At 33.2% G+C, this 26870-nt stretch overlaps 1 protein-coding gene across 2 annotated transcripts in view; it reads left to right on the top strand.

Moving 5' to 3' along the window:
• LOC110994343 (putative epidermal cell surface receptor) overlaps positions 1-24903 on the top strand; it is a 31112-nt gene extending 6209 nt beyond the window's left edge. The window contains exons 2-18 of one of the 2 annotated variants that reach the window (XM_022260945.2): positions 2571-2693; positions 10656-11110; positions 11793-11973; positions 13259-13388; positions 14020-14161; positions 14784-15150; positions 16540-16756; positions 17299-17507; positions 19213-19504; positions 20197-20395; positions 21181-21320; positions 21741-21931; positions 22140-22359; positions 23246-23349; positions 23427-23594; positions 24114-24185; positions 24618-24903. In XM_022260945.2, the coding sequence (XP_022116637.2) occupies positions 2588-2693; positions 10656-11110; positions 11793-11973; positions 13259-13388; positions 14020-14161; positions 14784-15150; positions 16540-16756; positions 17299-17507; positions 19213-19504; positions 20197-20395; positions 21181-21320; positions 21741-21931; positions 22140-22359; positions 23246-23349; positions 23427-23594; positions 24114-24185; positions 24618-24625 (3201 nt within the window). In that variant the 5' untranslated portion in view covers positions 2571-2587 and the 3' untranslated portion in view covers positions 24626-24903. Of the gene's footprint in view, positions 1-2570; positions 2694-10655; positions 11111-11792; positions 11974-13258; positions 13389-14019; positions 14162-14783; positions 15151-16539; positions 16757-17298; positions 17508-19212; positions 19505-20196; positions 20396-21180; positions 21321-21740; positions 21932-22139; positions 22360-23245; positions 23350-23426; positions 23595-24101; positions 24186-24617 lie in introns of both variants that reach the window. The other variant, XM_022260938.2, reaches the window with a different exon arrangement.
• Positions 24904-26870: the final 1967 nt, after the last annotated feature.

Raw genomic sequence — 26870 nt, 5'->3', positions numbered from 1 at the left:
TATGACAAGGTTTTATTGACAGCAATTTAAATTTAGAATATCGCCTTTTCATAGAGCAATGTTGGTCTGAGCTTCTGCGTGCGAATCTTAACTCTGAGGTCGTAGGTTCGATCCCAAGCTGTGCTGGAAAAGTGAAGGAAAACATTGTGTAGAAGACGAATTGGCCGACGTATCTGGGCACAGGAGGCTAATCACCTATGTACTTGTGTTTTGGATTGACTTATCATAAAACAAACACAGAATCTCAGACTCAGACCACCTTATAGTTGACTGGTGACATTTTTGCATATTAAAAAAAACATGTGTATGTGTTTTTACGATTTATTCTGACGGTATGCGCGCGCGCAAAATTTCCTTTTTTCATTTTTCCCTAACGCGCCAAAAGAAGTATAACTTTAAAAACGTGGTTGTTAAGGCCATACACATTAAAATTTTAATGGTCAGGTTGGATATAGTGGGATAAAACATTCTTCAAATGCATATCATAATAAATAAATCCTTAGTAATATTATCGCATACAGTTATCAGATTGAATAAACGGTATTTTTTGCTATACGACCTCGTATGAAAGCGACATTATTATTATATACAATAGAAGGACACGTAATATGTTACGTCAGAACATCGTCATATCGATTTCTATTAACATACTGTACTATGAAAGAAAGTATGTACGAGGACGCGGTTTGACCAGCGATATTGGTTGAATGATCTTTATATATATAATTCTTCTGTGAGTGTGTATGTCACTGAACTTCTCTCAAACGACTGGACCGATTTTGACGAAATTTTTTGTGTGTGTTCAAGGGGATCTGGAAATGGTTTAGATTCACAATTTTGTCCGCTGGACAATGTTTTTTTAATTAATTTTTAATTTATTAGTACAAGTTGTTGATTTTGGAATGTTTTACATTGGATCCGACAGACGGCGCTACCATCGCAGTGTCAAATTTTAAATAATATTCGAATTTTAAATTAAATTGGCACAGTGAGCAGTCTGGTCCAACTTAGATCTTTTATTATAGTCGCAATTTTATTTTATTGCAAATTATTTGTTTATTATTTAATACAATCGTAACAGATGGCGTTGTGTTAAAAGTACCAACGTTTCAAATAAGCTCTCCTACCTTTTCTCTTGAATAGTTTACTACTATGTAATATTACAAAAACCCTAGCCACATCAACGCGCACGTCTGCTAGTACAATTATAAAGGATCTTTTCAAAACCTATTAGCCTCATCCTGCTTATAATTTATTTGCTAAATGCTAATCGCTTAGAAACATTAAATTGCTTCTAAAGCCGGAGGTAGTTATAACTGTACTAACTGTTTACACCTCTATTACTAGTACAAGTTACTGTAATGTTTATGCGTTTCAAGTACATGTTCTGTGTTTTAAATTGTTTTGAAAACATGGTCGGAAAATTGAATTGTTGCGATGGCGGTCCTGAACCGGCCCCTACTAGGATTTGTCGGTGTCTTTATTGCCTTGTTTTTACAAAGCAAAGCTTTTTAAAAGCAAAAGGACTACTAATGTATATATATATATGTAGGAGAAATATCGTCAGTCAGATATCGATTTCGTCATGTAGCCGAATTAGTGGACGTATATATAAACAGTTAAATAATAACAAATAAAAAAATATAATTTTTAAAAGTCTGATGGAATCTCAATTATTAACCAAACCAATTATAATCTTGGTCAATTGACTCGATCATAACATTTACTGATAATCTGAGCATTCTCTGATGGGTTATTCCCTGACATAATAAAATGTATAATGTAATGTAAATATTGATATGTAATATAAAGTATATGTATATAATTTTCTCAATCTACAAAATTATAATAACTTTAAAATTCATTGATTTTTTCCCACACTTTGTGTTTAATTATTATTAAAACATTTCTATTCATAGAGTTCAGTACGGTTTGGTTTAAACGTGTAACCAAGATTATTATCTCCCCCAAGACAAACACAAAAGTTATAAAACATTCGTTTAATTTATTTTAAAGTAAGTCTGTAATTTAAGGGTTGTAGTATTTCATTAATTTCCATTTTGTTGTAGTTAAAGTAGCCAAATTATTAATTAATTCTATAAAGATTGGGTTATGAGATTTATATGAAAGTTCTTCAATGATAAAAAGAAAATTAAAAGAAATTTAAAAGTTAAAGTAACTTATTCGTTAAGCGCGGAAACCACCAGCTCTAGGTTCACCGGTACTATCTACCATTATTTTTCGTGGTGGTGAAGGGTTATGTGTGACTCGCCACCCTGCATACCCACTAGAACCCCACGGCGCCACCATCAATCGCCCGAGGCAGGACACGGTAAAAGCTTAGCCTTGTCCGCATCCACGCGATCACCCGGTTAACCTCACGGTCTTCTGCGGCCAAGAATGATGTCAAATGGACCGGTACTATCTACTATGTGCCAACTAGTATCTACTCCAAAATCTTAAGCCGTTTAAAATCATTAATCTAAGCACTAAAAAGGATCTTTGTAGTGTAAATAATTTTTTTACAATTGGACAGGACAACAAATAATATTTTCGATATGCTTACACAGATGGCGTACAAGCGGTGATGGCACGAGGAGTTTATGTAGTCCTTTACGCGGTGCTGCTGACCGGCACCGCGTGTTACACTATCGACTGCAACCATGAATACACAGACTGCGATACAGAACTTAGTAAGTATCTTAATACTTAAGTAAGTTAAGTATAAGTATCTCAATCCAATCTCCCATACAACCCTGGAGATTGGATTGCCTAGTGCAAGTCTCACACATTCGGACATTTATATAATGATTTAGATATGTTAAATGATATAGCATTTGAAAGGTTAAAGGTCACAGTTTATATATTTAGCGAGAAACATTTATATGTGAACTCGCGGTAATCAATGACAAATGACAAACCTATATTGTTTTCGTATATGAATAGCACATGATATTAATATTTCATGATACGTGGGATAAATGTTAGCAATGTTAACGGCCTATAATGGTTACATAAGTCGAGAAAAACTATATAAATTTATCGCAGATGTCAAGGTAATTACAGTCGCTATTAAAGGATGCCTTTATTATATGTTTTTTATCGATAAATGCTTTACTTAAGAACAAATTGATAAAAAGTAGTTCCTACTGAAATTATTGAAATTCTCTCGACACAGCTATCTATGAATTCGTACTTGGTAAATAGAATTGTGTTACATCTTCTAAATTTAACTACGGTTTAAGCAACTAATTAATGGGTATAATCTACGGCTAGGCGTCGAAGACTACGTGCACGGACTCGTATGGTGAAAGGAATCGTAAGGAACCTTTAAACCCAAACAGTTATTGCGTCAGGCACATAAGGCTGATCATAGGCTGATCTATCCTATAAGGTAGCCACTGTTTTGATGCTTCATATTCTGTACCATGCAGAGACAGTCTCGTCTATAAAACTTTATTTAACTCATAATATATTTAAACGAACATATTTTTCTCGTCATAATTAAAATTGGAATATATGATCCTTCTTAATAAGATGTTATTTTTTTAAATCTGTTTTAGATTCGAATAAGGATTTTACAGGTTAGATACCTATAAAATCTTAATTCGAATCGAAAACTGAAGACAAATATTAATAATGCCTAGAAAGTTATAAATAATTGAAACATCTTATGAACCTTCTTGGATTCTAAGATTTTATACTTTTTGTAATGTTTATCTGTCTCAATATTGTGATCGCCCATCTCAACAGGTATAATGATAGCGCGACAGGTTTTGAAACAAGTGTTTATGTATGGAAACGTGATATAAATCGTGACTCACATCTGAACGCGGGTCGTTCTGTTATCCTTAGTATGTAAGCTTTATTGCTAACCTTTACCCAACTAATACGCTAAATTTTATTTTCGTATTGTATACATCATCAGATAGAAAGATCATAAGAAACACAGAAATAAGGAAAACAACAAAATTAATAGACAGTTTAGAATATTCTCAAAAACAAAAATGGAATTGGCCAGGTGATTTACTCGCATGGACAAGGAAAAATGGACACTCCTGGTAAGGACCAAAAAATAAAAGATCAAGGGGTAGACCAAAGGAAAAATGGCTTGATGAAATAAAAAGACATGGTGGTGAAAACTGGACCAACAAAGCAAAAGACAGAGATGTGGAGCAAAATGGAGGAGGCCTTTGAATTGATAGACATTGAATTTTCATTGGAATTTAAATTTAAAGATAAATAAAATAGTTATAATATTACTGTTGACGTGTGACTAATAAGAAAATCAAAGACCCTAAGAACAAATAAAAAAAACTTAAACTGAAACCTTTAACACACTACATCAAAATTACAAGGGATGCCTTATCGCTAATAAGCGATCTCTTCCAGGCAACCCGTAAGAAAAGAAAAAAAAATATGAGTGCAAGAAGTGCATAACCAGAAGTTACATAGAAAAATATTTATATATAGAACCTAAATCTAGAGAAAAACAAAAAAATAGATTATCCGGCTAGTCTTATATGATGTGGCTTTCGACGAAATCTTTCATTTTGTTGAGCGCAAATGTAGCGGAACCGGCCGCGTAGTTATGACTTCACCGCTACTTTTTCGGGTATCCACACATTCCATAAACGACGCTCGTTTTGTTTGATGTAAGCAAGAATCTCATTAAAGTTTATTATTACCTACTCATAACCAATACGGTATTTACAATTTCCTTAACCGACATAAGTTAATGCCCTATAACCCCTAGGTGGGGCAGAGGGTGGCCACAGTGAGTCTCCATCGCGTTCGGTCTTGGGCCTCATATTCCGATACTTAGTCGTTGAGCGAGGAAAGCACGATCTCTGGGGTCACCGGTACTATCTACCAGGCGCCAACATAAATCTTTAAACGCCCGTGCACTTGACCCTACGGCCCAGAGTAGTGTTGGCCTAGTGGCTGCGGCGTGCGAATTCATTCCTGAAGTTGTACGTTCGATTCTCGGTTGTCTACCAACGTACTCTCTTACTATGTGCGCATTTAACATTCGCTTGAACGTGAAGAAAAACACCGTGAAACCGGCTTGCCTATTAGGTTGATAAATCATGAAACAGGTATAGAAGATAGGTATTAGCGTTACCAATTTATTTTTTATTAATTATCAATCCTATCTTTTCATGCAAAGCGATTCATACTTTTTCAATAACAAAGAACTAGTCTGGCCATGAATACTGTTATAAAACACTTCTCTCTTTTTCAAGTTTATAATATTTTGAATATGGAACACGTATATTATTTTAAAAAATTCTTTCTATCTTGCGCTATTTCGCATATTGTTTCGTGTTCATCATCAGATCATAATAGGGCTGTTAAAGAAAACAGAGTACCAATTATAACACTTGACATCAGATGAGCCTCCTGTTAAAAAAATAGTTAAATTTGAGAAATGTTGCACTTCCCACACATACACAATAAATACTAAAGTTGTAAGTTCTTTGGACCGTGTCTGTAGCGGTATTTTGACCGGATCGGTGTATTAAGCGATATTAGAGAATAGCTCGCGTAGGAAACTAAACGTATACCAAATCTACCTATCAAAGTCCTATTAACAAAATTGTTTCTATTTTTGCCTTTATAACGTGGGAGAGTATTTAGGACGATCTTAAGATTTTAACTTCCAACGATTTTTAAAATATATAAAAATCTATTAGATATGTTTTAAACATGCATATTTTAATATTGTGTGTGCGGTTTTATTTACTTTATTTGTTTTATATTGACCATCAAATATAAGTGTAAAGATTGTTTTCAATCTGAGATTGTGAATTAATTATTGGGTTCAGGCGTAAGTCAGACAGAATGAGCGATATGAGTGTATGTAAGACCCCATTCAAAAAAAAAAAATAAAAAAAATATAATTGAGCACCTTTATATCGTGAGCACTTTAAAACAACATTGTATGCTATAAATGCATTTAGTAGGTAATATAGGTATTGCGAGATCCGGAGTGATTTGAAGTACTTAGTTACGGACACCATTTGAGACTCGTGTAGTCGTGTTTATATGACCTTGTCCCTCTTAAAGATGTGATCGACCGAGACAACGCGTAAGCGAAAGTTAACGACCGTGACAGTCTTTAGAAGCTCATATAAGCTTATATCAGCTTCTCTATCTAACGACTGGTTTTAAAATTAGGGTAAGATACAAAAATGAGACTTAGTGCTACGCCCGATTAAAAATGTATTGAATTTTCTCATAATCGAGTCTGAGCTTAGTCTAAGCCAGAGTTCCCCAAACGTTTTTGTGTCGTAGACCCCTTGCCATGTTTTTCCGTGTTGGGTAGACCCCCTACTTACCTGATATTGATTTCCTGTAAATTTCTAATTGTAGTGAAGTTTAGTGTTAAAAACTTAAAGTAAAAACACATGGTAATTTATACATTTATTAATTGAATTTAAATTAAAACTACGCAAAGTGAAATTTTGTATCTGTTTTAATAATTCTATTTTTATAATAATATTTTTTTTACTTCATAGGTACTTTTATAATGTATATGTTTTGATATTATAAGATAGTATGATGTAAGTAAATAGGTACTATCAGTGTATGTGTTGAGATCCACTATCGTGGAAACCTATTTTCATTTCATGGACTCCCAAATTTTTTTTCGCTGTCGTAGTCCCCTTGCAGGTTGTCATAGACCACTTTGGGAATCACTGGTAAAAAAAAACTAAACCTAGCAGCTGGTTTCAAATGTTCTTCAGTTAACACTTCAGTCACACAATCTACAGCAATCTAATCAATAGTAATCCAATCAAAGTTCTAAAAGTCTCTGTATAGAATATTGTTTATTGTCAGTCAGTTATATTCTTGATGTTTAATCAAACATAGCTGTCAAGCTGTAAATTTTTTGACATATCTTAGTTCGCTCAAGACGAGATTAAGAAACGATGTCAGTCAGTGTCAGTCACGATGCATTGTTTTGCGAACAATTGCAATAAATAATTGCATATTAGAAATGGAAAATACTATTTTTAAAATAAATTATTAATATTCTATTTATATAAATATAACTTGCAGGAACGGGCTTCGAGCCACAGATTTCTAATATTTTTGTAGTGAAACTTCTTTAGGCGCATGAGGGACATTTTTACGGAACAGGGAGAGAGCGATTAACACTGATTGAGAGAGAGGAAGTGAGAAAGGGAGATCGAGAAAAAATACACGGTATTAGTTGATGTATTTGTTTAGTAGTTACATATTAGAACTTTAGATCGCAATTTTGTCGCATAACGATTGTGCAGTGTAAATATAGATATACAAATACATGGAGTGATAATATACTGACACATATGATGGTACATGATCATGTATTGGGGATTTTACCTTAATAATAATTTATTTAGAAAGAAGTTTCATTTCTGACATGTGTACTTTGTACGCACGACTTTTTTAATATATTCATGTTTCAGATAATGACTTTAAGAATGTTTATTTAAAGTTTAAACAAATACAAAAATCTTATCTCTTTATAATAAATATAAAATGATTTTTGTAAATCTGTGTATCCGCGTTTTTGGAAATGTCACGGCCTTCGTCTAGTTTGATCTAGTGTAATAAACAAGACGAAATAATTGGAAAAACACAAAATCTATGAGTTCTAATAAATGCAAAATATTGTTTATTTTCGTTAAATAATACACACATACGCATACTCAGCTGAATTCGAAACCTTAAATGTTTGCCTCTGAAAGTTGAAAGAAAGCTTTTATATTAAATAACTTTAAAACGAAAAGTTATTGGAAATTGATTGAAGCTTCGGATGTGCAATATGGCTTCCTGTCCTTAATGAAGTGGAAAATGTTTTCCGTTAAACAATTTCAAGTTCAGCGACTCAATAATTACACGTTTCAATGAAAGGTTTCATTTGTTTAATCAAAACTAATTAAAGTTGGAAAATTTGTTATTTATTTAAAATTACAAGTGTATCATAATTATAGAGCTTTATTATCTACATATCATTTACTTTATTACTTATTTATAAATGTTATATTATTAGTTATTATTTATTTATGTTTTACGGTCATCATCCAATTTTGGCCAGCTACAGATTCCATCTCGTCGCTCCATCACTCTGTTGGTCTGCCCTTGTTTCTTTGTCCTTTTGGGTTAAAATTTTTGACCATCTGCCATCTGTATAACCTGTGTTAAGTTAAATTCCAAGAATGTTTCTTTTATACGCTGGCTCGTACGTATTTTGCCTATCGTTTGTTTTGTGCCTCATTTGTAAGGCAGCGAGCACGAATCCACTTTTTAATTGTAAGTATTAAGTAAAGTAAGATTGTAGTGTAATAAGTTCTTATATGCCTACTTACAATTACGTAATTAGGCATATAAGAACTTATTACACACAAAACGAACTCTAGCTTGGGCGAGATTTTGTTTCATTTATGCTATGTTATGGAAAAAGCTATGAACACTTGACAAATGTTCAAGTAGAGGAAAAAATAAATTATTATTATTTTACTTAAAAATATGTGACTAAACGCTACAATGTTAGTTACATTTTCTAAAGGCATTCTCGAAATTTTTAAAGAATGCTAAAATTACGTTACGCAGCATGTATTAGTCATACATTCATTCATCACGGTTTTCTCTGTTTCGAAATAAGTTTTTACCAAATCAACAGGATCTGGGGGTGTGTGCCAAGGATTATTACTTACGTCATTTTTATTGACTCGACACTTGAATACGAATGAGACGGTTATGAATTAGCATTTTCATGTAACATGTATTTTAATTGCTTGAACCATCCGTAACAAGCTCATTATATAAAAGAGATCCTCAATTATAAATATGAGGAAGTGAAATATTAATTGTTTCTATTTCCACTTAGTTTCACTAAGCATCCATGAATATTTTTAGATCATTACAGGTTCTTATTAGTGATTTAAATACTAAATTTTTAAAGGCAAGGTGCTTTTATAGCGTGGGCGATATATTATATTAACTTTGTCAATAATACAAAATAACTTACCTATTATTATGACATTATGTTAATGTTTGTATTATATGACATAATAAAATTAATATGACATTTGCTTGCGTATTTATATATGGCGGATTGTGTGGATTGGTGTGTGGATTTGGGCTATGTAGTAAGGAAATCCAAATGTATGGAAAATTGATGGGTACATATTATTAAAAACATTATCATACCGAACTATAAATACTCAATAACATCTGTCACTCTCAGAGAGTGATTTATCCTTAATTCAATTAATCTCATTTTTTTAAATTTTTGCTTTTCTGTTATGCCTTCTGTTTATTTGTGATTGCGCTTTTCGTGTCCTATGATCTTCCCTTCCATCTCACGATTGTCCCCTTAAATAAGATAAAAAATAATATTGATTCGATAATAAATCGTTTATTGTTTCAATTCTCAAAGATTCAATCATAACGGTGTTATTGATTTAATGTAACGGATCCGAAGCAATCGACCAACTTTTAAACTAGAACAGACAAATTTCATATAATCTTAAAATCCAAAAAGAAATATGGCATTGATCTTCCTATCAAGTTAAGTCAAAACATTTATTTCAATTAGGCCTGTTAAAAAGGCACGTTTGAAAGTCAAAATTACATGTTATATATATTTAAAAAAATTTAGGTTGCCCCTTCCAAAAGTGTCACATGATGAAAAATGGACAAGACACTACATACTTATGCTTTTATGTTTTTTCGAACGAAACGAAACGAAAGAAGTATTGTAGTAAAATAAAAATAAGGAAGCTGATTTAGAAAGTATGCGATTAAGTTCTCATTGAAAACTATACAATTCTTACTGGCCACTATGTGAGAGACCTAAAAAAGGAATACCAATCAGTATAATAGAAGTTCCCTAAATAACTTTCTTCTTCTGATAGTGGCTAACTGGAATAAGCTTCCAGTAATGAGTGCTCTGTGAATGAATTGAAAAAACTAAAATACCTAATAAAAAAGATGAAATCAAATAATATATATTTTTTATGGAATTTACTGTTAAGTTAGTTCCATTACTAACTTAAGGAAAGTAGTGCGGGGAACACTGACACAGATATTTTTACTTAAAAGGGTTTCCAAATCTTACACATTACATATAATGAAATCCTGTCAAATGAATAAACACATTTATAAATAGCACACTGACAATTCTAATCGCTAGAATAATTTCTCCAAATTCACAAATACACGCACTTCGGCTGATAATGCTACTAGTGTATTCATCTACAATACAGTCCTCTTGACATGTTTATTAATCCGAATAAAACAAAATGGCTGTTTGCATAGCGTTTTGTGTAAGCTATGATTATCTAACCGTTGTAATGAAAAGTCATTCGTAAAACTTACTAAAAGAAAAAGTTTTTATTGTTCATGTTCTATTGTTATCTATTTCATAAGATTCAACCGAGAGTTAATAAAAAGAAAACACTTTTACATCTAAACTCGCTTTCATTGTAATATCAACACGATTTTGTTATGCTTTAGTCTTGCTAAATAATGTATGTAATACAAGTTTAGCCCCAACAAATCTAGCAAACGCATTCTTTTAAAGAGAAAGATGTTTCCATAACTAATTGTATGTATAGTCAAAGCAAGCGTTTTTAAAAATAAAATTGTTATAATTACAGGTAAATTAATGAGCGAAGATGACGAAGGACAAGCGGGAACACAAGTAACAATAGATGTAGTACCACCCTCAACAACAACAACAACTACCAGTACTGTACCACCAACCCGATCAACAACAACGGAAAAAGTTAAAACAGAAACGGCCGTCACTACGGAGACTACTGCAGTAGAATCAATGATCAAACCGAAACCTAGACTTCTCAATTTAAGCGTAGATGAATTACAGAATTTCGCAAATGCACTGCACAATCAAACTAACCAGAAAGGACCAAAGAACGTTGACCTCAGTGATGTTAATATGGACGAAGAAGATGAGCTACCCAAACTTTCTGAGCATAAACAAAAACATATATCAGATAAATTCTATTCAAATCTTCAAGTACCATTCAATCCCTTAATGGCAATAGACAAGTCTGAAGAGGAAACGTGCAAGGAGAATGAAATATCATACAAGGTTTGTATGCTGTAATAACTGCATAACTATGTTGCTGGGTATTCTAAACATCCTAAATATTCCGTTTATAAACAGGCAAACATGATAGCTGAATCATATCAAAAACGCTGTCTACTAACACCATCCGACTTTCCTAAATAATATAAAATTCTAGTTAAATATTTTTTATTTATTTAATTTAATAGAGTGGCAAACGACCCTACGGGACCCCAAAAACGGTAGTCATCGCCCATGGATGCCTCTTTTTTAGTGGGTACGTTGCTGACCTTTTAGGGAGGGTTACACTCTAACTTTGAATAGTTGGAGGTCGTATCTCACCGGGAGTCGATTCCACAGTACCTTGTGAGGCGGACTGTGAATGACTTCCAGCCACCAATGTGATGCTGTTGGAATTTTGAATTGCTTCGGCTTGTACGGTTTTGAATCAAGACAGGAGGGATCAGTGCTTACGTAAATAACTAGTTAAAATCAACAAGTCAGTCTAGTAGAATCAGTGATAGCAAAAGATAACAAAATAAATAAGATATTTAATTTATGAATAAAAAATAAAATAAATTAATCCTAATCAATCCTCAGTTGTATCCTTGTCACGAGTAAAACCTTCCTGCATAGATGACGTGTCAATATTTGGATACTTCGATAAACACATTACTAACTGTAGTGACGTACATTTTGTTTTAAGCTCGGAGAGAAAATGGATAGAGGCTGCGACGAATCATGTGAATGCGCCCCGGGAGGTTTATTTGAATGTTCACCGAGATGCAAACATCCATACATACGACGAGGAAGACGTCTCAATGATCCCCTGTGCTTTGAATCGCCGGTAGACGAATGCTGCTCTATTGTGGCCTGCGCAAATGGCGGTGAGTATATCATAATGGCACGTTTGATGTGCTTTTTGCTATGGTGTACAAAAATAGTAATGGTGTCTGGTGTCTTTTATTAACATAACATTTACACAATAAAAGATAACACTTTTTTAAACGAATTGACGTTATGTATTATTGTAAACTTATAATTATTTAAACATAATTTTAAATTTATCCGACAATTTTAATAGAGAGGACGGCCTAAAATTATCAAACACCTGGGATCCAATAATATCCAAATTAAAATCTCAACACAAACAATCCGCGAAAATGGAGGACACCGTGAGCAATTTCTGCAGAAACCCTACATGTTTTAGTCGATACCAACTCCGGGGAAATAAATACAGATAGTACAACATTTTCTACAGCTGTGATATTTTTTTTAACATTCAACACCTTTTGTCTTCACCGTTACCACGCACGCTGTAAAGCACGCGAAATTTCGGATAAATTTAAAATAATGTTTAAATAATTATAAGTTTACAATAATTCATAACTTAAATCAGTTTAAAGAGGTGTTTTCTTTAAATGGTGTCTTTTGCCAATAAAAAAACAAGTATAATCTTGTTAATGCTTTCAAGAGCAAGTAGTTTATTTAATGTAGATATTAAAAATAATATACTAAACACACATTTTTATATGTGAACGATAATCTTACACGACATTTTGTAGTTGACATTAGCAAATTGATTTATTTAGTAAAACAAATTGAATATTTCAAATACAGATTCAATAGCACATCTAAAGTGACCAAAGAAGCCATGTAATAAGCTCAGGCCCTCATGATACGCCCTCATGTACTTAATTAACTTCTTTGGAAAAAGTATATTATTCTATTAATGATTATTTACGTGAAACATTATAATTAATATGAATTCAATAACGTAATAATATATTTTTAAAATCTGATATTTTATCACTATAAATAATATAAAAATTTACTATAATTATGACTCATAATGTATAATAATTTAATAATAATAATTCTTATTAATGGTGTATAATTCATTTTAAAACAAATTTGCACGCCATTATGTGTATATGCAAATATGCAGAATATGCAAACTTTAGATTGCACCACCATAACATTTTATCACGAAATTCTGGCAAATAAATTATTATTATTAATATTGTTCCTAACTGGATATATGTATATACTAACAATGCTATTACTTATTCAGAAGCGTGGGAATAAACCTATCAACATAGTGAATGAAAATTCCTAATTTAAATTAATTTGCAGAACGTATTCCAGCTAATTAACATTCATAATTTTCAGAAATAAAACCAACGACTACAGAAGTCTGTCGGTACGGCAACGAGTCTTATCACGTTGGTGCGAAGTGGGATATTGGGTGCGAACAGATTTGCACTTGCGAAAGAAATTCTGTCGTCACCTGTAAACCCAGGTACGTCACAATGTCTGAGAAACTACTTATAGTTTATGTGTACATAAGTAAATACATACATATTTAAAACCATTTACGCTTTGATAGCTTGACGTTCTGTACTGAGCGGATCAATTCAAGAGAACTATCGGTTTCCCATCATAAAGAGTATTTTTAAGTCGGTCATTTTTAGGTGAACCTAAATAACTGAACTTAAATAATTTTTTTCTACTATTTAAATATTTTTTTTTAGACATAGACATAACATTTATTACAAACAACATACACATATAACCACACAAAATAACAATAATAAAAAAACAACAAAAATTCCTTTTCCCATTCGGTTCGTTTTGTCACCATCCAGATTTTATGTAACTACATACCTTCAATATTTAATTAATTTAATTTAATATAATAACTTTGTATGATATGACTTGATCACGACTATGTGACCCACTCCTGGCACCAAATCTGGATCCGCCCTCTTCGCAGAGTGACTTCATACTAGCGATATTGTGTATATTAATTAAAAATGACATTGTCTTGTGATTAAATAAAAAATATGAAAATATTTCGGAATTAGACTAAAATTTAATGCAAAGGTATTGGCTGGATTTATGAATTTGTATACATTTCGCAATATTCACAGATGTAACCGCATGCCACAATCGGATCAATGCATCAATGTGCAAGACCCAAAGGACGCGTGTTGTGAAGTACAAATATGTGATGTTTCGCAAGACGTGCACGAGGAGCCGATTGACAATAGCACTGTTACCTCAACGACTGCTGTAAGTAAAATACATTCAGCATTTACGGTGCCTTAGTATCAAATAAATAATAAATATAATCAGAAAGACTTCTTATGGCGCATTAGGGAAAAATCTCTTTCTCTTATCTCGCCTTAGAACCAAAAGGTCGACTGCGTGCGTCAGTCACATGTGGCTTATCACCTTTTTAGTTTAACAACATCATGAAACAGAAATCTGAGGCTAATAACTAAAATGCGCCTCGGATTTATTTATTTTTTAATTACTAACCACGCTACCGACAACATTTGACATGGAAAATAAGGATAAGGACAACTAATGTGTGTGTACTCTGCACACGCGTTAGAAATTAAACTTTGGCGTAACAAGATAACAATCTTTTCAATAATTTTATTCTACGTTTGTAGAAAAAACGACACTTATAAGAAAAAAGGTATTTGATACATTGAAGGTTTTATTATAACGCATTCTCTAGTTAAATAAAGTTTATTATATTTTTTTTAAAGTGTTGACAATGCTGAATTGAGTGTGTCGGTTTTTAGTGGCGGCGCGCATCGTAAAAATTTACTCTCGCCATTTATTCGTAATGCGCCAAAAGTAGTATTAGGTACTTCAAAGTTGTATTAAATTTAATTTTGTTTAGAAACCTGAACACAATGAAATGGAAGCAAAAGCGACACGCCCCCTAGTTCTTCTCGAACCAATTGGATCTATAAAGGTCCTCCAAAACAACAGTGTCCAAGTTAACCTAATACATCCAAACGACTCAATGGATCCTATACATCTAGAACTTAGCAGCGATGGTGGCCTAACATACACTGACGTTGAATTGAGACATAAAAACCTCATTTTAAATTTAGAAGGCGGACGTGATTATATTCTTAAAACTAAGGAAACTGGGACAAAGTTCAATTTCACGATAACAGCGTCTGATGACAACGAAGTACTTGAAGAAAGAACGGATAGCACAAAAGAGGGGTGTTATCATGATGGGCAGTTTTATGCAGTCGGTGAGATATTTTCAATAATGCTTAAAGATTATCTGTGTATTCGAATTATTATGTGTGTCGTTTACGACGATATCGTTTAGAACAACATACCGGGTAAATTAATCAAATACTGAATTTAATGAAAACAATTTTTACCGGATTGAAGCCATGTATTATTAAACTTATAATTATTTAACATTAATTTAAAATTTTCCGACGTTTCGCGTGCTTTACAGCCTGCGTGGTCACGGTGACTGAAGACAAAAGATGTTGAATGTCAAAAAGTATCACAGATGTAAAAAAAAAAATTATTGTATTTATTTCCCCGTAGTAGAAATCGACTAAAAGATGAACGGTTTTTTGCAGAAATTACTCACGGTGTCCTGTATTTAAATAATTATAAGTTTAATAATACGTAGCTTTAAACCGGAAAAAAGTGTTTTCTTTAAATGTGGAAAAGCTATGTTAATAAAAGACAATACTACAAAACCTATGTATTAGGTACATACTGACGTCATCGGTTGTTACGACTATCGGTTTTTACGACAGATCAACGTTATAACAGATTTAAACTGTATATAGTGAATACAGCAACAAAATGTTACTGTGTCATAATTTAGTTATTTTAACTAAATTATTAGACTTAGGGCCTGTTTCACAATGTCCGGATAAGTTCCAAATAAGCTATTTATAATTTATTACTTATTCGTAGGATAAATAGTATTTTTGCGTTTCACGACTGTCAGATAGCGCTATACGTCATGAAATTCGAAGTATCTTATTTGGAACTTTTATCTTTCGAATAATTTATGTGTTGCATAGCTATTTGACACTTTATCCATACATTGTGAAACAGGCCCTAAAGGTGCTAATCACCGTTTTTATTCCAAAATCGTATCAAAACATTTAAATAGAGTTTATATTTGATAATCTTCACCCATGCAGTACCGTAATAGTCAAAACGGCCTTGGGTTAATATTGCATAGTTAAAATATAAATATTTTTCTCTGACTTTAGTTTTTACTAACATACTACATTCACAATATTCGTTTTATGTTTTTATTTCGCTCCAAAGTTTATAGGTCAAGGCCATATGTGCATATTTGTATGATAAATCAAATAATTTCGTTAAAGTTAAATCTCTTTAAACACTATCACAAATGTAGTAACATATTTACAAAATGACCTTTTACAATTTTCTCATAAACATTTTCAGGGAAAATTCATTTTATTGTTTTTTTTTTCATTTATTTTATAAAGACACCAGCCACAGAGTTTTTTCAATATTCAAAAGACAAACTTTTTTCAATTTTTTTTCAATTTTTTAAAATTAATTTTCAACTATTTTTATAATTCGTTTGGTTAAAAAAATTGTAAATAATGTATATATTTGATTGTTATGATTTTCAGGGGAAGAAATCCACATAGGATGCACTGAGCTATGTGAATGTACGGGGCCTGATACAAAGGAGTGTGCGCCTTTGGTCTGTCCTAACCATGTTGGGCTCGAATTAGTGTCCAAGGGCTGCGTCCGATGGGCGCCAAGTCCGCCCCCACAGCCGCCCAATTGTTGCCCACGGACTGCCCGTTGTCTGAGCGACGGTACATGTCATTATAAAGGCGTTGCGTAAGTGGTGTTTTTAAACGTTTGCTAATTATATAACTGAGAATCTGTTGTCATAAGGTATTGTTATATGTTACTAGCTGACCCCGCGAACGTTTCTCCTTAATGTGATTTTACTTAGCTTACCTTTCAGTGCATACCAACATGTAACATTTTGTTATGCCACCCCAGAGACGGTACGGTTTTCCGGAAAGAAAACTTTTTAGGTTTCGTTATAATTTTTCTCTCTACATACACCTCAGAGATCAAGTCATTTTATTTAAGAAATAAAAAATAGGGGTTGATAGTAGAGGGGTTAAAATCAAGGGTTGTATGTATTTTTGTATGCTGTATCGTAAAAAATAAGAACAAAAAATTTGTCTAAAAAATAATAATTTAAGGGTGGAACATTTATGGGATGAAAAATAGATGATGTCCGAATCGCAGACCTAACTGCAATCGGTCGAGCCATTTCGGAGGAGCTTAATTACCTAATTAATTTAATTTATTAGATAAAACTTCATGAAAATTCTGAAGCACAAAGATCGTTTAATTTTCTTTTTAAGAATCCCAAACTGGAGTGAGGTTCCTCTTCATTTGACGGGTTGCGAACAGCGCTGCTTCTGTGAGAACGGCGAGTTGGATTGTCAAGAAGCCTGCAACCCTCTTCCGCCCTTGCCACCTCAGAATCTGAGATGCCCTCCGATGCACCGGCCGGCACCTGTTAATATCTCCGACGAAGACTGCTGCAAGGAGTGGGGCTGTGCTCCTCATGGTAAGTCCACCATTTTTAATTAAATAATATTAAATCGATCCACGACAGAAATCGAAACAGCAGTCGATGAATTTTGGATTAAAGACATCAAAAATTACCATTGCAATATATATAACCATAACGATTCGTATTAATAAATTATTGGGTTTTAAGCTATTGGATAGTCAGGCAGTAAAATTTTTATTGACAATCAGCTCATATCACATTATTTTGATAATATCATTGTAATAATTATAACTATTTTTATGTAACGCAAAACAGTGCTAATATTGACGTACAAATTAAAATTCAGAAATGTAAATCTGGCTTTACAGGGATATCTAATAACCATTTTATAGAATTCGTATTACTTGAGTTTAATTGTTGTATATTAAAATTGGCACTATTATCATTTCATTAAAATCATAAGCTTATCATACGCATATCATTATAACCATTGCATGCTAATCATTCACTCATTACAGCTGGAATGAACGCATCGACTCAAAAACATAAAACATATCCGAAAAATAACTATGTCACCCCATCAACATTGACAACACCCAGATTCGTTTTACCCACCCCATCACTTACCACAGAAGCAATGAACTTCAAAAGATTACATTCGGCAAATATAGATTTTTTTAAACACTTGCGTCCTATAAAAACCGGAATACCTAAGTATTTGAAGTCTTTAGTACCAGTCATGCTTAACGATACATATAAAGAGGCAGATGAGCATAAAAATGTAACAGCCTTTACAATGTATGATGTAGATTCTGATAAAAATTTAAATAACCAACCAGTAGTAGAACCAACGAAAAGTGGAGATCAAATGTCATATGTAAACCTGCCAAAAAATGTTCACTCAGGGATCGTAGTTGCGACTCATGATCGCAAAAAAGAGAAATACAATATCTGGGATACAAATGATTTTAAACAAAGAATACCAGATCAATATGTAAGCGATGTGAATATTCCAACGTCTAAAGAAAATGTTAAATATTTTACTCCAGCATATGCACCTAAAGATTTGATGATCCAGCATCAACAGTTTAGCCATTTAGATCCAAGTGAATATTTCAGAGATATTATGTTTGCACCTTTAAAAAATAATGAATCTCATGTAGTTTTCAATTCTATTCCTAAAAACACAATTCCGATAGATATGAATCAAATCGACAACATAATACAAAATAACCAAGGAAAATATGTCACCGTTTTAAGAAATAAAGATCTGCAAATGTCAAAGACAAACTCGGTAGAAAAAACTGCATGGAAGCCAGACGTTCGTAAGCATTTGCTTCTCAAAGCCCCTAGTCCTTATGAAACGGTCCTCCTTAGAGCTCTTCCTAACACAAGACTACATTCAACAATCAATGAACAAATGAAAAGTCAAAAAAGTCCCTCAAAGTATTCCACCCTCGACCTCGAAAATATTTTAAGTCAGATGGAAGTTGAGACCGATGTGAACCGAAACCTTGGACGATCAGCTGAAAAGAATCGAGCGACCGCGGCAGGTCAGTGACCTCGCCTTGGTATCCAATTTCTACAATCTTTTTTTACGACACATATTTCTTTTCAGGCATTTTCAATCTTCCAACTATAAATACTCATACACACCATCAACTGTCGCACATTCTCATTCTCATTTAACACCTATTTTGTGATGTATTTAGTTACACTTGAATTTAGTGGTCTGTGTCCAAATCTGAGCGTTTTACAGGTCAGCTGCCTCCAGGATTCCCAGGCAGTCCAGCATTTCTCCCAACCCCGCCACCAGATGATATATATTCAGACAACCAAAACGATATTCATAGACCTTCTAATCCGTTGGATCCTCCGTTGGCTGGTCTTCCACCTGGGTTACAAATACCAAGTTTTGGAGAGGAAAATAGAAAATTAACGGTTATTTCCTTACAATCAGACTCGCCGACAAGTATTAAAATGTTGTTTGGTTTGCCACCTGTGTTGGTTGGACTACGAGGTAGTGTGGACTTGAGATATACAGATACTGAGTAAGTATAATATATTAATCACATATTTACATATGACATATTACGTTTTAAAAATGATACCTGTACTGTCAATTTTTTGATCGTAAGTTATTAATAAGGATAACTGACTTGAGACATCTGTCATATTGTATCACAATGTTAGTTCCCATACTCCTCCAAAACGGCTAGACCGATTCTTATGAAATTTATCCTGCATATTCAGGGTCTGGTCATCAGGTCTGAGAATCGGCTACTGTCTAACAAGTGTGTCCAAGCTAATAATTTATTTTTTTGACAATTTTTTTTTGTTTTTATTTTTTTTTATGATACAGCATACAAAAATACATACACACTTAATTTTCTCCCCTCTGTGATTAACGCCTATTTTTTATTTGTTAATTGTGATTTAAACTCTGATGTTCATTTAGAGAAAAATTCAGAGAACCTAAAAAAAATAAAACCATAGCAAAATAATCCATGTTGATTACTAAACAGTAAAATCAAATTGAGGTGACACAAAGTTTGCGGGGGCAGCTAGTTTCATATATTATTGTAAAAACTTATGTAAATTATACGAAATACTAAGATCATTTCAATATTTACTACTTTTATATATACATGTCGCTTAATCCTTTATACTAAGTAATCCTGGGATTTTTTGTGCCTAAACGATGTACATACAAAAACATAAAAATTCAATTGAATTTTTTTAGCGATGATGACGTTTCACATTGGTATTCTCAAGTATTTGCACCAGCTGATGAGATCCTGACCACTCCTCGGCTGGAGTTCCGTTTAGCAGGACTCAAACCGGAGACAACGTACAAAATACGAGGCAAACTACTCCTTCATAATCTGCCAGTGGAACCAGAGAGTAAAATTTACACAATACGAACTCAAAGAGAATCGGCAGTAAGTACATCTCTTTAGCTACATGGTTTTTGAGGAAGGTTTTTATGGGGAGAAAATGAGAAAACTTCAAAAATGTACTTCCAAACATAGAACACAAGAAAAGAGTGTCATCTCCTGAATAGAGACTACTAAAACTAACAGTCTCTATGTAGATGCAGTAAATGTTTCATATATTGGTATATAGATACTAACAAGGAAGGCTAAGTAAAAAAGTCATATCGTCCCTGTAGAATAAATTACAGAAATCAAAAAAAATAATTTAGTCAATGTCCATAATTTTGGACGATAAAAAGGATGTATTTATTATTAACATAATTAAGTCATTAAATTTTATTTAAATGACATAAAAGTCTACGAATAAAAATAAATGTTCTTTGACATACGAGATTATCAGTCTACTAGAGACGATATTATAGTTCGCGGGGGCAAATAGCAAAAAATATAATGTGTGTAGTGCGTTGTAACGCTGCATTGATTAGTCTATGGGCAGTTTACACAATGTATACAAGATAATGCGGTACCAGATTTCCTGGGTTCGATTTGAAATGAAAATGTTTGTATAATATCCAATGTTTGTATAGGACAAAAAGGTCATTTGTTCATTACTAGATTTTACAAATTTTCACTTCTTATGCAAATAAAATAAAAAAAAAACATAAAAATCGTAAATCTAAATTCTAAATGTAAACAAGCCGCCTCGATATCGATCTCTTTTAGGCAATCGTTAAAACTAAAAAGATAAAAAGAAATTCGTTGTATGGCTTAGCTTAAAATTCTTTTTATAGGATGTAGTGGAATCAGAGGAGAAACGAAGAGATATAGACTGTAAATTGTCAGTGGTAGAGGTGAATGACACTACAGCGCAAGTAACATGGCGACACTTCTCGGAGGATGAGCTGCAATTCATTGATGGAGTTCAAGTTCGGTAAGACAGCATGTTTGTGTTTTAATGACAATTAGTTTTACACGGCGTCTTACGTGAGCACGCCCATGGTGAAAAACTGAACTGAACTTTGTTATCAACGATCCAGAATCCTCCAGACGCTACATGGGACATAAATGAATAGGTTTTATAGTATCCGGCAAACATCTTGAACAAATGTCCTTGCCTGCGATGCGCAAACTTCCCCCACTCCCTCATTAAATGCTTAAGAAGTTTGCCGGTACTTGTACCATAAGGTACTAATTGCTGGAAAATGAACATGGACCTATGGACCTTCAACACATCGACATATTCACAGTCACTTCCTGATATACCCAAATCGTGTTAACGACCCGAACATTTTCAGAAATTAAGAAACTGTAACTGCAAACAAACTCCTATACATATAATTTTATTTTCCAGGTATCGACCGGTAGGAACTCCTATATACAGCATGACTGAGCTGCTACACCACAGTCGATCGGCAGCATACCTTCAGGACCTGAGACCGGAGACCAGATACGAAGCTTCCCTGGTTCTCATTCCTCCCACAAGAGCTGTCACAGAATTAGTTGACTCAGGGCATGTTGAGTTCACTACTGCTCCATACATTGGTAAGTCCAATAAATATCAGACGCAAGCATTAAAATATGTATTTATGGATTCCCGCAATTAATAATGCAATTAATCGTTGTTTTGAAATAGTTTGGATAAGCGTCATCTAGCAGTGTTTATTGAAACTATTATAAGAAAGAGTGATACGTAAGGTTCAAACCAACGTTGAAATAATGCTTCATGTATTTACAATTATAAATGTTTCAGATCCATACAACTGGTCCGTGATAGTCGAGGCTCGTGCCGTAGGCTCAGAGGCTGCTGAAGTTACGTGGCATGGAGTGCCGTCTCCCGCAGAACGTTGGGTGCGGGTGTACCGAGCAGCTCACGCCTGCGGTACGAGCAGAAAGGAACATGATGACTTCAGACTTGCCACGAGGGACTTACCGCCAGCGATCACTTTGATAGGATTGCAACCGAATTCTAAGTATGTTTTAGTGTTCTGTAAGGCTAATCAGCTATCTCTTTTTGTCCCCGTAAATTAAAAAAAAATTTAGGCTTATCACTTTAAACAAATTTTATATTGGTAATTATGAATAAAATAAGACAAAAATCAAATATGGCACAAATTGTTCGTCATTCACCTTACTACTTACAAGAGTACTTATATGGAGTAGATAAATTCATCACAAATTTAAATTTATTTAATTTGGTTAACGCTTCCTTACAATTACAAAAATAAACATATGTGAATCCAATAGCAAGACACCAAGGTTACCTGTAATACCTGCGTGCACGAACACATACGCGCGACACCTGCTAAACCAGTTTTTTTGTAGTTATGTCCAAGTAACGATTTTTTATCGTTGCTTGGACATGTAGTTATGTCCAAGCAACGATAAAAAATCGTTGTCGATTAAAATAGATAACTTATATATACCACAAGTACTTAAGAACGAGTTTCAGTCCGATAAAAACGATCTAAGTAGGCAGAGGATGAGTTTTTATCGAATATATCTATTCTATCTAATCTCTATCTGTCAGAAGTTATAATATGTAACAGAATCCAAAAATCGCATATATTAGGCCTAACTATCGTTGGCACCTTAGCAACATTATACTCGAAGGCTTTAATAATAATAGCCTTTTATTTCAAATAATTTTAAAATTAAAAATCTAGAAAATTAAATATCTGTTAGCTCTTTTATGCCAAAGGCCTGCTACAAATCCCGCCATTCCTATCTGAACTTTGCCACTATCTGCCCATGTACCAGGTGCTGATTCCTTAATTTTGTCTATCCATCTTCTAAAGTATCTTCCTCCTTTGGGTTGAACCTTGAAACTTTACTTTAATATAAATAAATATTTTTCAGGTGTCGTGTATGGCTTGAACTATTTTTAACAAATGGAAAAGTTAAAACCAGCAATGTCCTGGAAATCAACACAAAATCATTAGATTCACCTGAACCAGTTGACAGTAAGTATTTTTTGCAATACATACAGCTACTAAGAATGACCCAAAACTTTTAATTACCACCACCACCTTAACTCCAGATGAAATAGACGCATCATCTATAGCGGGAAGCCGGAATGCGCCGCGCGGCGATTACTACGGCGCCTTAGTGATAGTAGGCGTCATTGCTGCCCTTGGAGCTCTATCTTCTGTTCTTCTACTGCTGGTGGTCATACGCAGGCATCGACCACACTCTGTGCCTATAACGCGTGAGTATATACTTTTTTTTAAGTAATAGGAGGCAAACCTGCAGGGAGCTGACTTGGTGTTATGTGGCGTCGCCCATGGATCGCGATATGGCTCGCAAGTGTGTTGCCGGCCTGTTATGAATTCACACGCTCTTTTTTTTAAGGTCCCTAATTCATGCGTAATCCAAGCCCATCTGTGAATGTTAAATTTTATGTTGGAGCACGATTTAATGCAGCGCCATCTAGTTTGCATAGAGTATTTATATCAGACACTGGTAAAAATTCTTGATGTTTTACAACTTAGTAGAACAAACGTTACATGTAAAATTCTATTTTTTGTTTTTAATGTAATAGTCTTAAAAGTGATACTGCCGCACATGGACACTCACATTGCCTGAAGCCTCGCAAGTGCGATGCCAGCTTTTTAAAAATACGTACGCTCTTATCTTGAAGGTGGTAAGGCGGTGAATCCGATTTTGGGTTAAAATACAAAATGTCTGGAATCGCATTGACTAGATGTGTTTTCAGCTGTGCCGACAGCACCCCGCGAGTCTTCACTGCCCCCTTACGACAATCCTGCCTACAAACTCGAGTTGCAGCAGGAAACTATGGGTAAATAATAATTTTACCAGCAAACTTGCAGTTACTAGTAGTTTATAGAAATATCTTAATAAGCTTCTATGGGGTTAGTGTGTGGTTAGTGTGGGGTCTTCCCAGAAGATAAAGATCACTGCCGTCTAATGCTTTCTGGGATGGTGATGAGATTTTTAAAATGTAAGAGATTATAGACATTTTGAAACTAAATATAAATATCTTAACTGTTCTCATTATTACTACATTTTGATATTTGCATAACATTTTTATACGGCTTATTGTACGTTCTTTCAAACTAATCTAAATGTTGTAATATGTGTAATGTGGTATTTGTTTTGGGTCAAATAAAGAAAATTTTTATTTTTATTTATTTATTTAAATCTGAACCTATACAAATGAACGATTTATTACTGTTAAAGTTTATAATATAATATATTTATATTTTCACAGACCTCTGACAGTTAAGTTCCCGTGAGCACAGCAATGGGCTCAACGGGTTTTCGGAAAGGGCCATTGATGTCGGCCCGAATGGCCGATCCTATAATGAAGTGGGACTATAAATATGTATGAACCAGACTAAAGAAACTTTATTCGTTGCTATGACAACCAGCTTGTCACTACATCTATAGCAATCGGTTGACATTTGCAGCTGGTTAACGCCCGAACCCAATAATTAAATCACAATCTCAGATTGAAAAAATCTGAGATCAGACCGTGACAGTCGATTGATCTCCTATCTGCATAACCAATATACGAAGACAATCCATTTTTGGCGACGGATAGAATGCAAACTCTTCGCTCTTTACACTTATATTTGATAATCAATATAAACCAAATAAAGTAAATAATATTAAACCGTACAAATAATATTAAAATTTACATGTCTATGTTTAAAACATCAAATAGCTTTTTAATTATTTTAAAAACTTCTGTAAGTTAAAATCTTAAGATAGGATATTGGCACAGTTGTACTGTCATTTTGATACAAAGATCTATTCATATACACCGATCCGACCTACCATGGATAGCTTGTATCGACAGATAACTATTACAATCCGGCGATTGGTAATTGGCACACTTATCAATATTTGGATTAAGATGTCCATCTCAGAATGTCAAAAATGGATTGAGATAGGTTATCGGGTTTGGGCGTAAGTAAAAACCAGTGACATCTGTGGTATACTCAGTCGGTTAAGTTGGTGATGCTTGGGTTATGTCCAAAGTTAATAAGGAAAAATTTTAAAGTTTATTTATTTGATTTCCATAGCAAAATCTGTATTCTTCTTTTTCTAATCAATATTTATGTTAGTAGATTCGATCTCTCACAATTTTTGTGATTTGAAAGTCGATGAAACGAAAAAGCAACAGTAAAAAGAGATAGACATATTATTCATATGACTTTACGTTGGTGTTTTTACACTGTATAATGCTTCTGTCGCATTCCCTCCCTCGTTAATTCTAATGAACTAATGTGTCTCTTTTTTCGTTTCGATCGAATTTCAAAGTTTTTTTAAAATCAAAATTAAAGAAAGATATTAAACTTAAAATTAATATAAATAAACTAATACTACATTTAGATAGTGAAATAGTCTAATTCACATATATAATTATGAAAATAATTTTAATAAAATATAGTCTTGTATCAAAATTATTAATAATCGATATTAAACTTAAAAATTAAAATTACATTCGTCTCATTAACTTGTAACCAAATTTTTTATTCTTATTTTTTATTTTATTATCAGCAGTAAAATTGCATTCTTCTCTGATAACTTGCGATAATTTACGAAATTACTCTCATACGTACAACCGCCGGAATGCATTCTTACTTTGGATATAAACCCGGGCATAAATTTGTATATATTGACTATATCTGAACAACGAATTGTATGTTTTTAATGCATTGTAATATAGCTTGTAATTGCATAATGTTATTATTTTCAAAATAAGTGCCTCTTAGTAATATATAAATGTAAATAGTGTTATATAATAAGGAAATTTGCTAAAATGTATTAATGTTTTTTTCTGTATCTTAAAACAGTACTTTCTTGAATAGAAATTTAATTAATCGTTTTTAGAATGATGCGGTAATTCCTTTATTTAATTAATAACACCTAAAGCTGATAAATTGTATTTTTTCATTAATTTTAATCAAAATAAACCAAAATTGCATCCAATTTTATACATGTTACCCATATATCATGTAATTAAATATCGTTTTAATTGTTACAACCACATTGTTACATTAATAAGCAATAAATTTATTTATATCGAAAACTGTGTTCTTATTATATTAAATATAAGTATAGACCCAATTTTATATATCTATTAAATATCCAAAGTAGTTTTTTTTAATTCGCCCGATAAAAACATTTTATAATTCGCTTACACCATCGTTAATTGGTTTTTAATCATTGAAAACAGATGGCACTGATTTAGATCAAGTTAGCTTATGCTATCTGCTTTGGGCGTGGAATAACCCTCTCGCACTTAGCAGTCTCTTCGAATACATATTCAATGAATGATAAAAATATTATAACATTCACATATGATTAATTTACAGGCCAGCTTTGCCGTATCGATCTAATGAATTTTCCAAAAACTCATTTATTTAAGTATACAGAGTACAGAAAACTCAGATTCAAAAAATTTAGATTTTAATACAACACGAAATGGCGAGTTAACGCCACAAGAAAATAAGGT

The sequence above is a fragment of the Pieris rapae genome, chromosome 1 (genome assembly GCF_905147795.1).
Source record: "Pieris rapae chromosome 1, ilPieRapa1.1, whole genome shotgun sequence".
Taxonomy (NCBI): Eukaryota; Metazoa; Arthropoda; class Insecta; order Lepidoptera; family Pieridae; genus Pieris; species Pieris rapae.
This window is presented reverse-complemented; position numbering and strand designations above follow the sequence as displayed.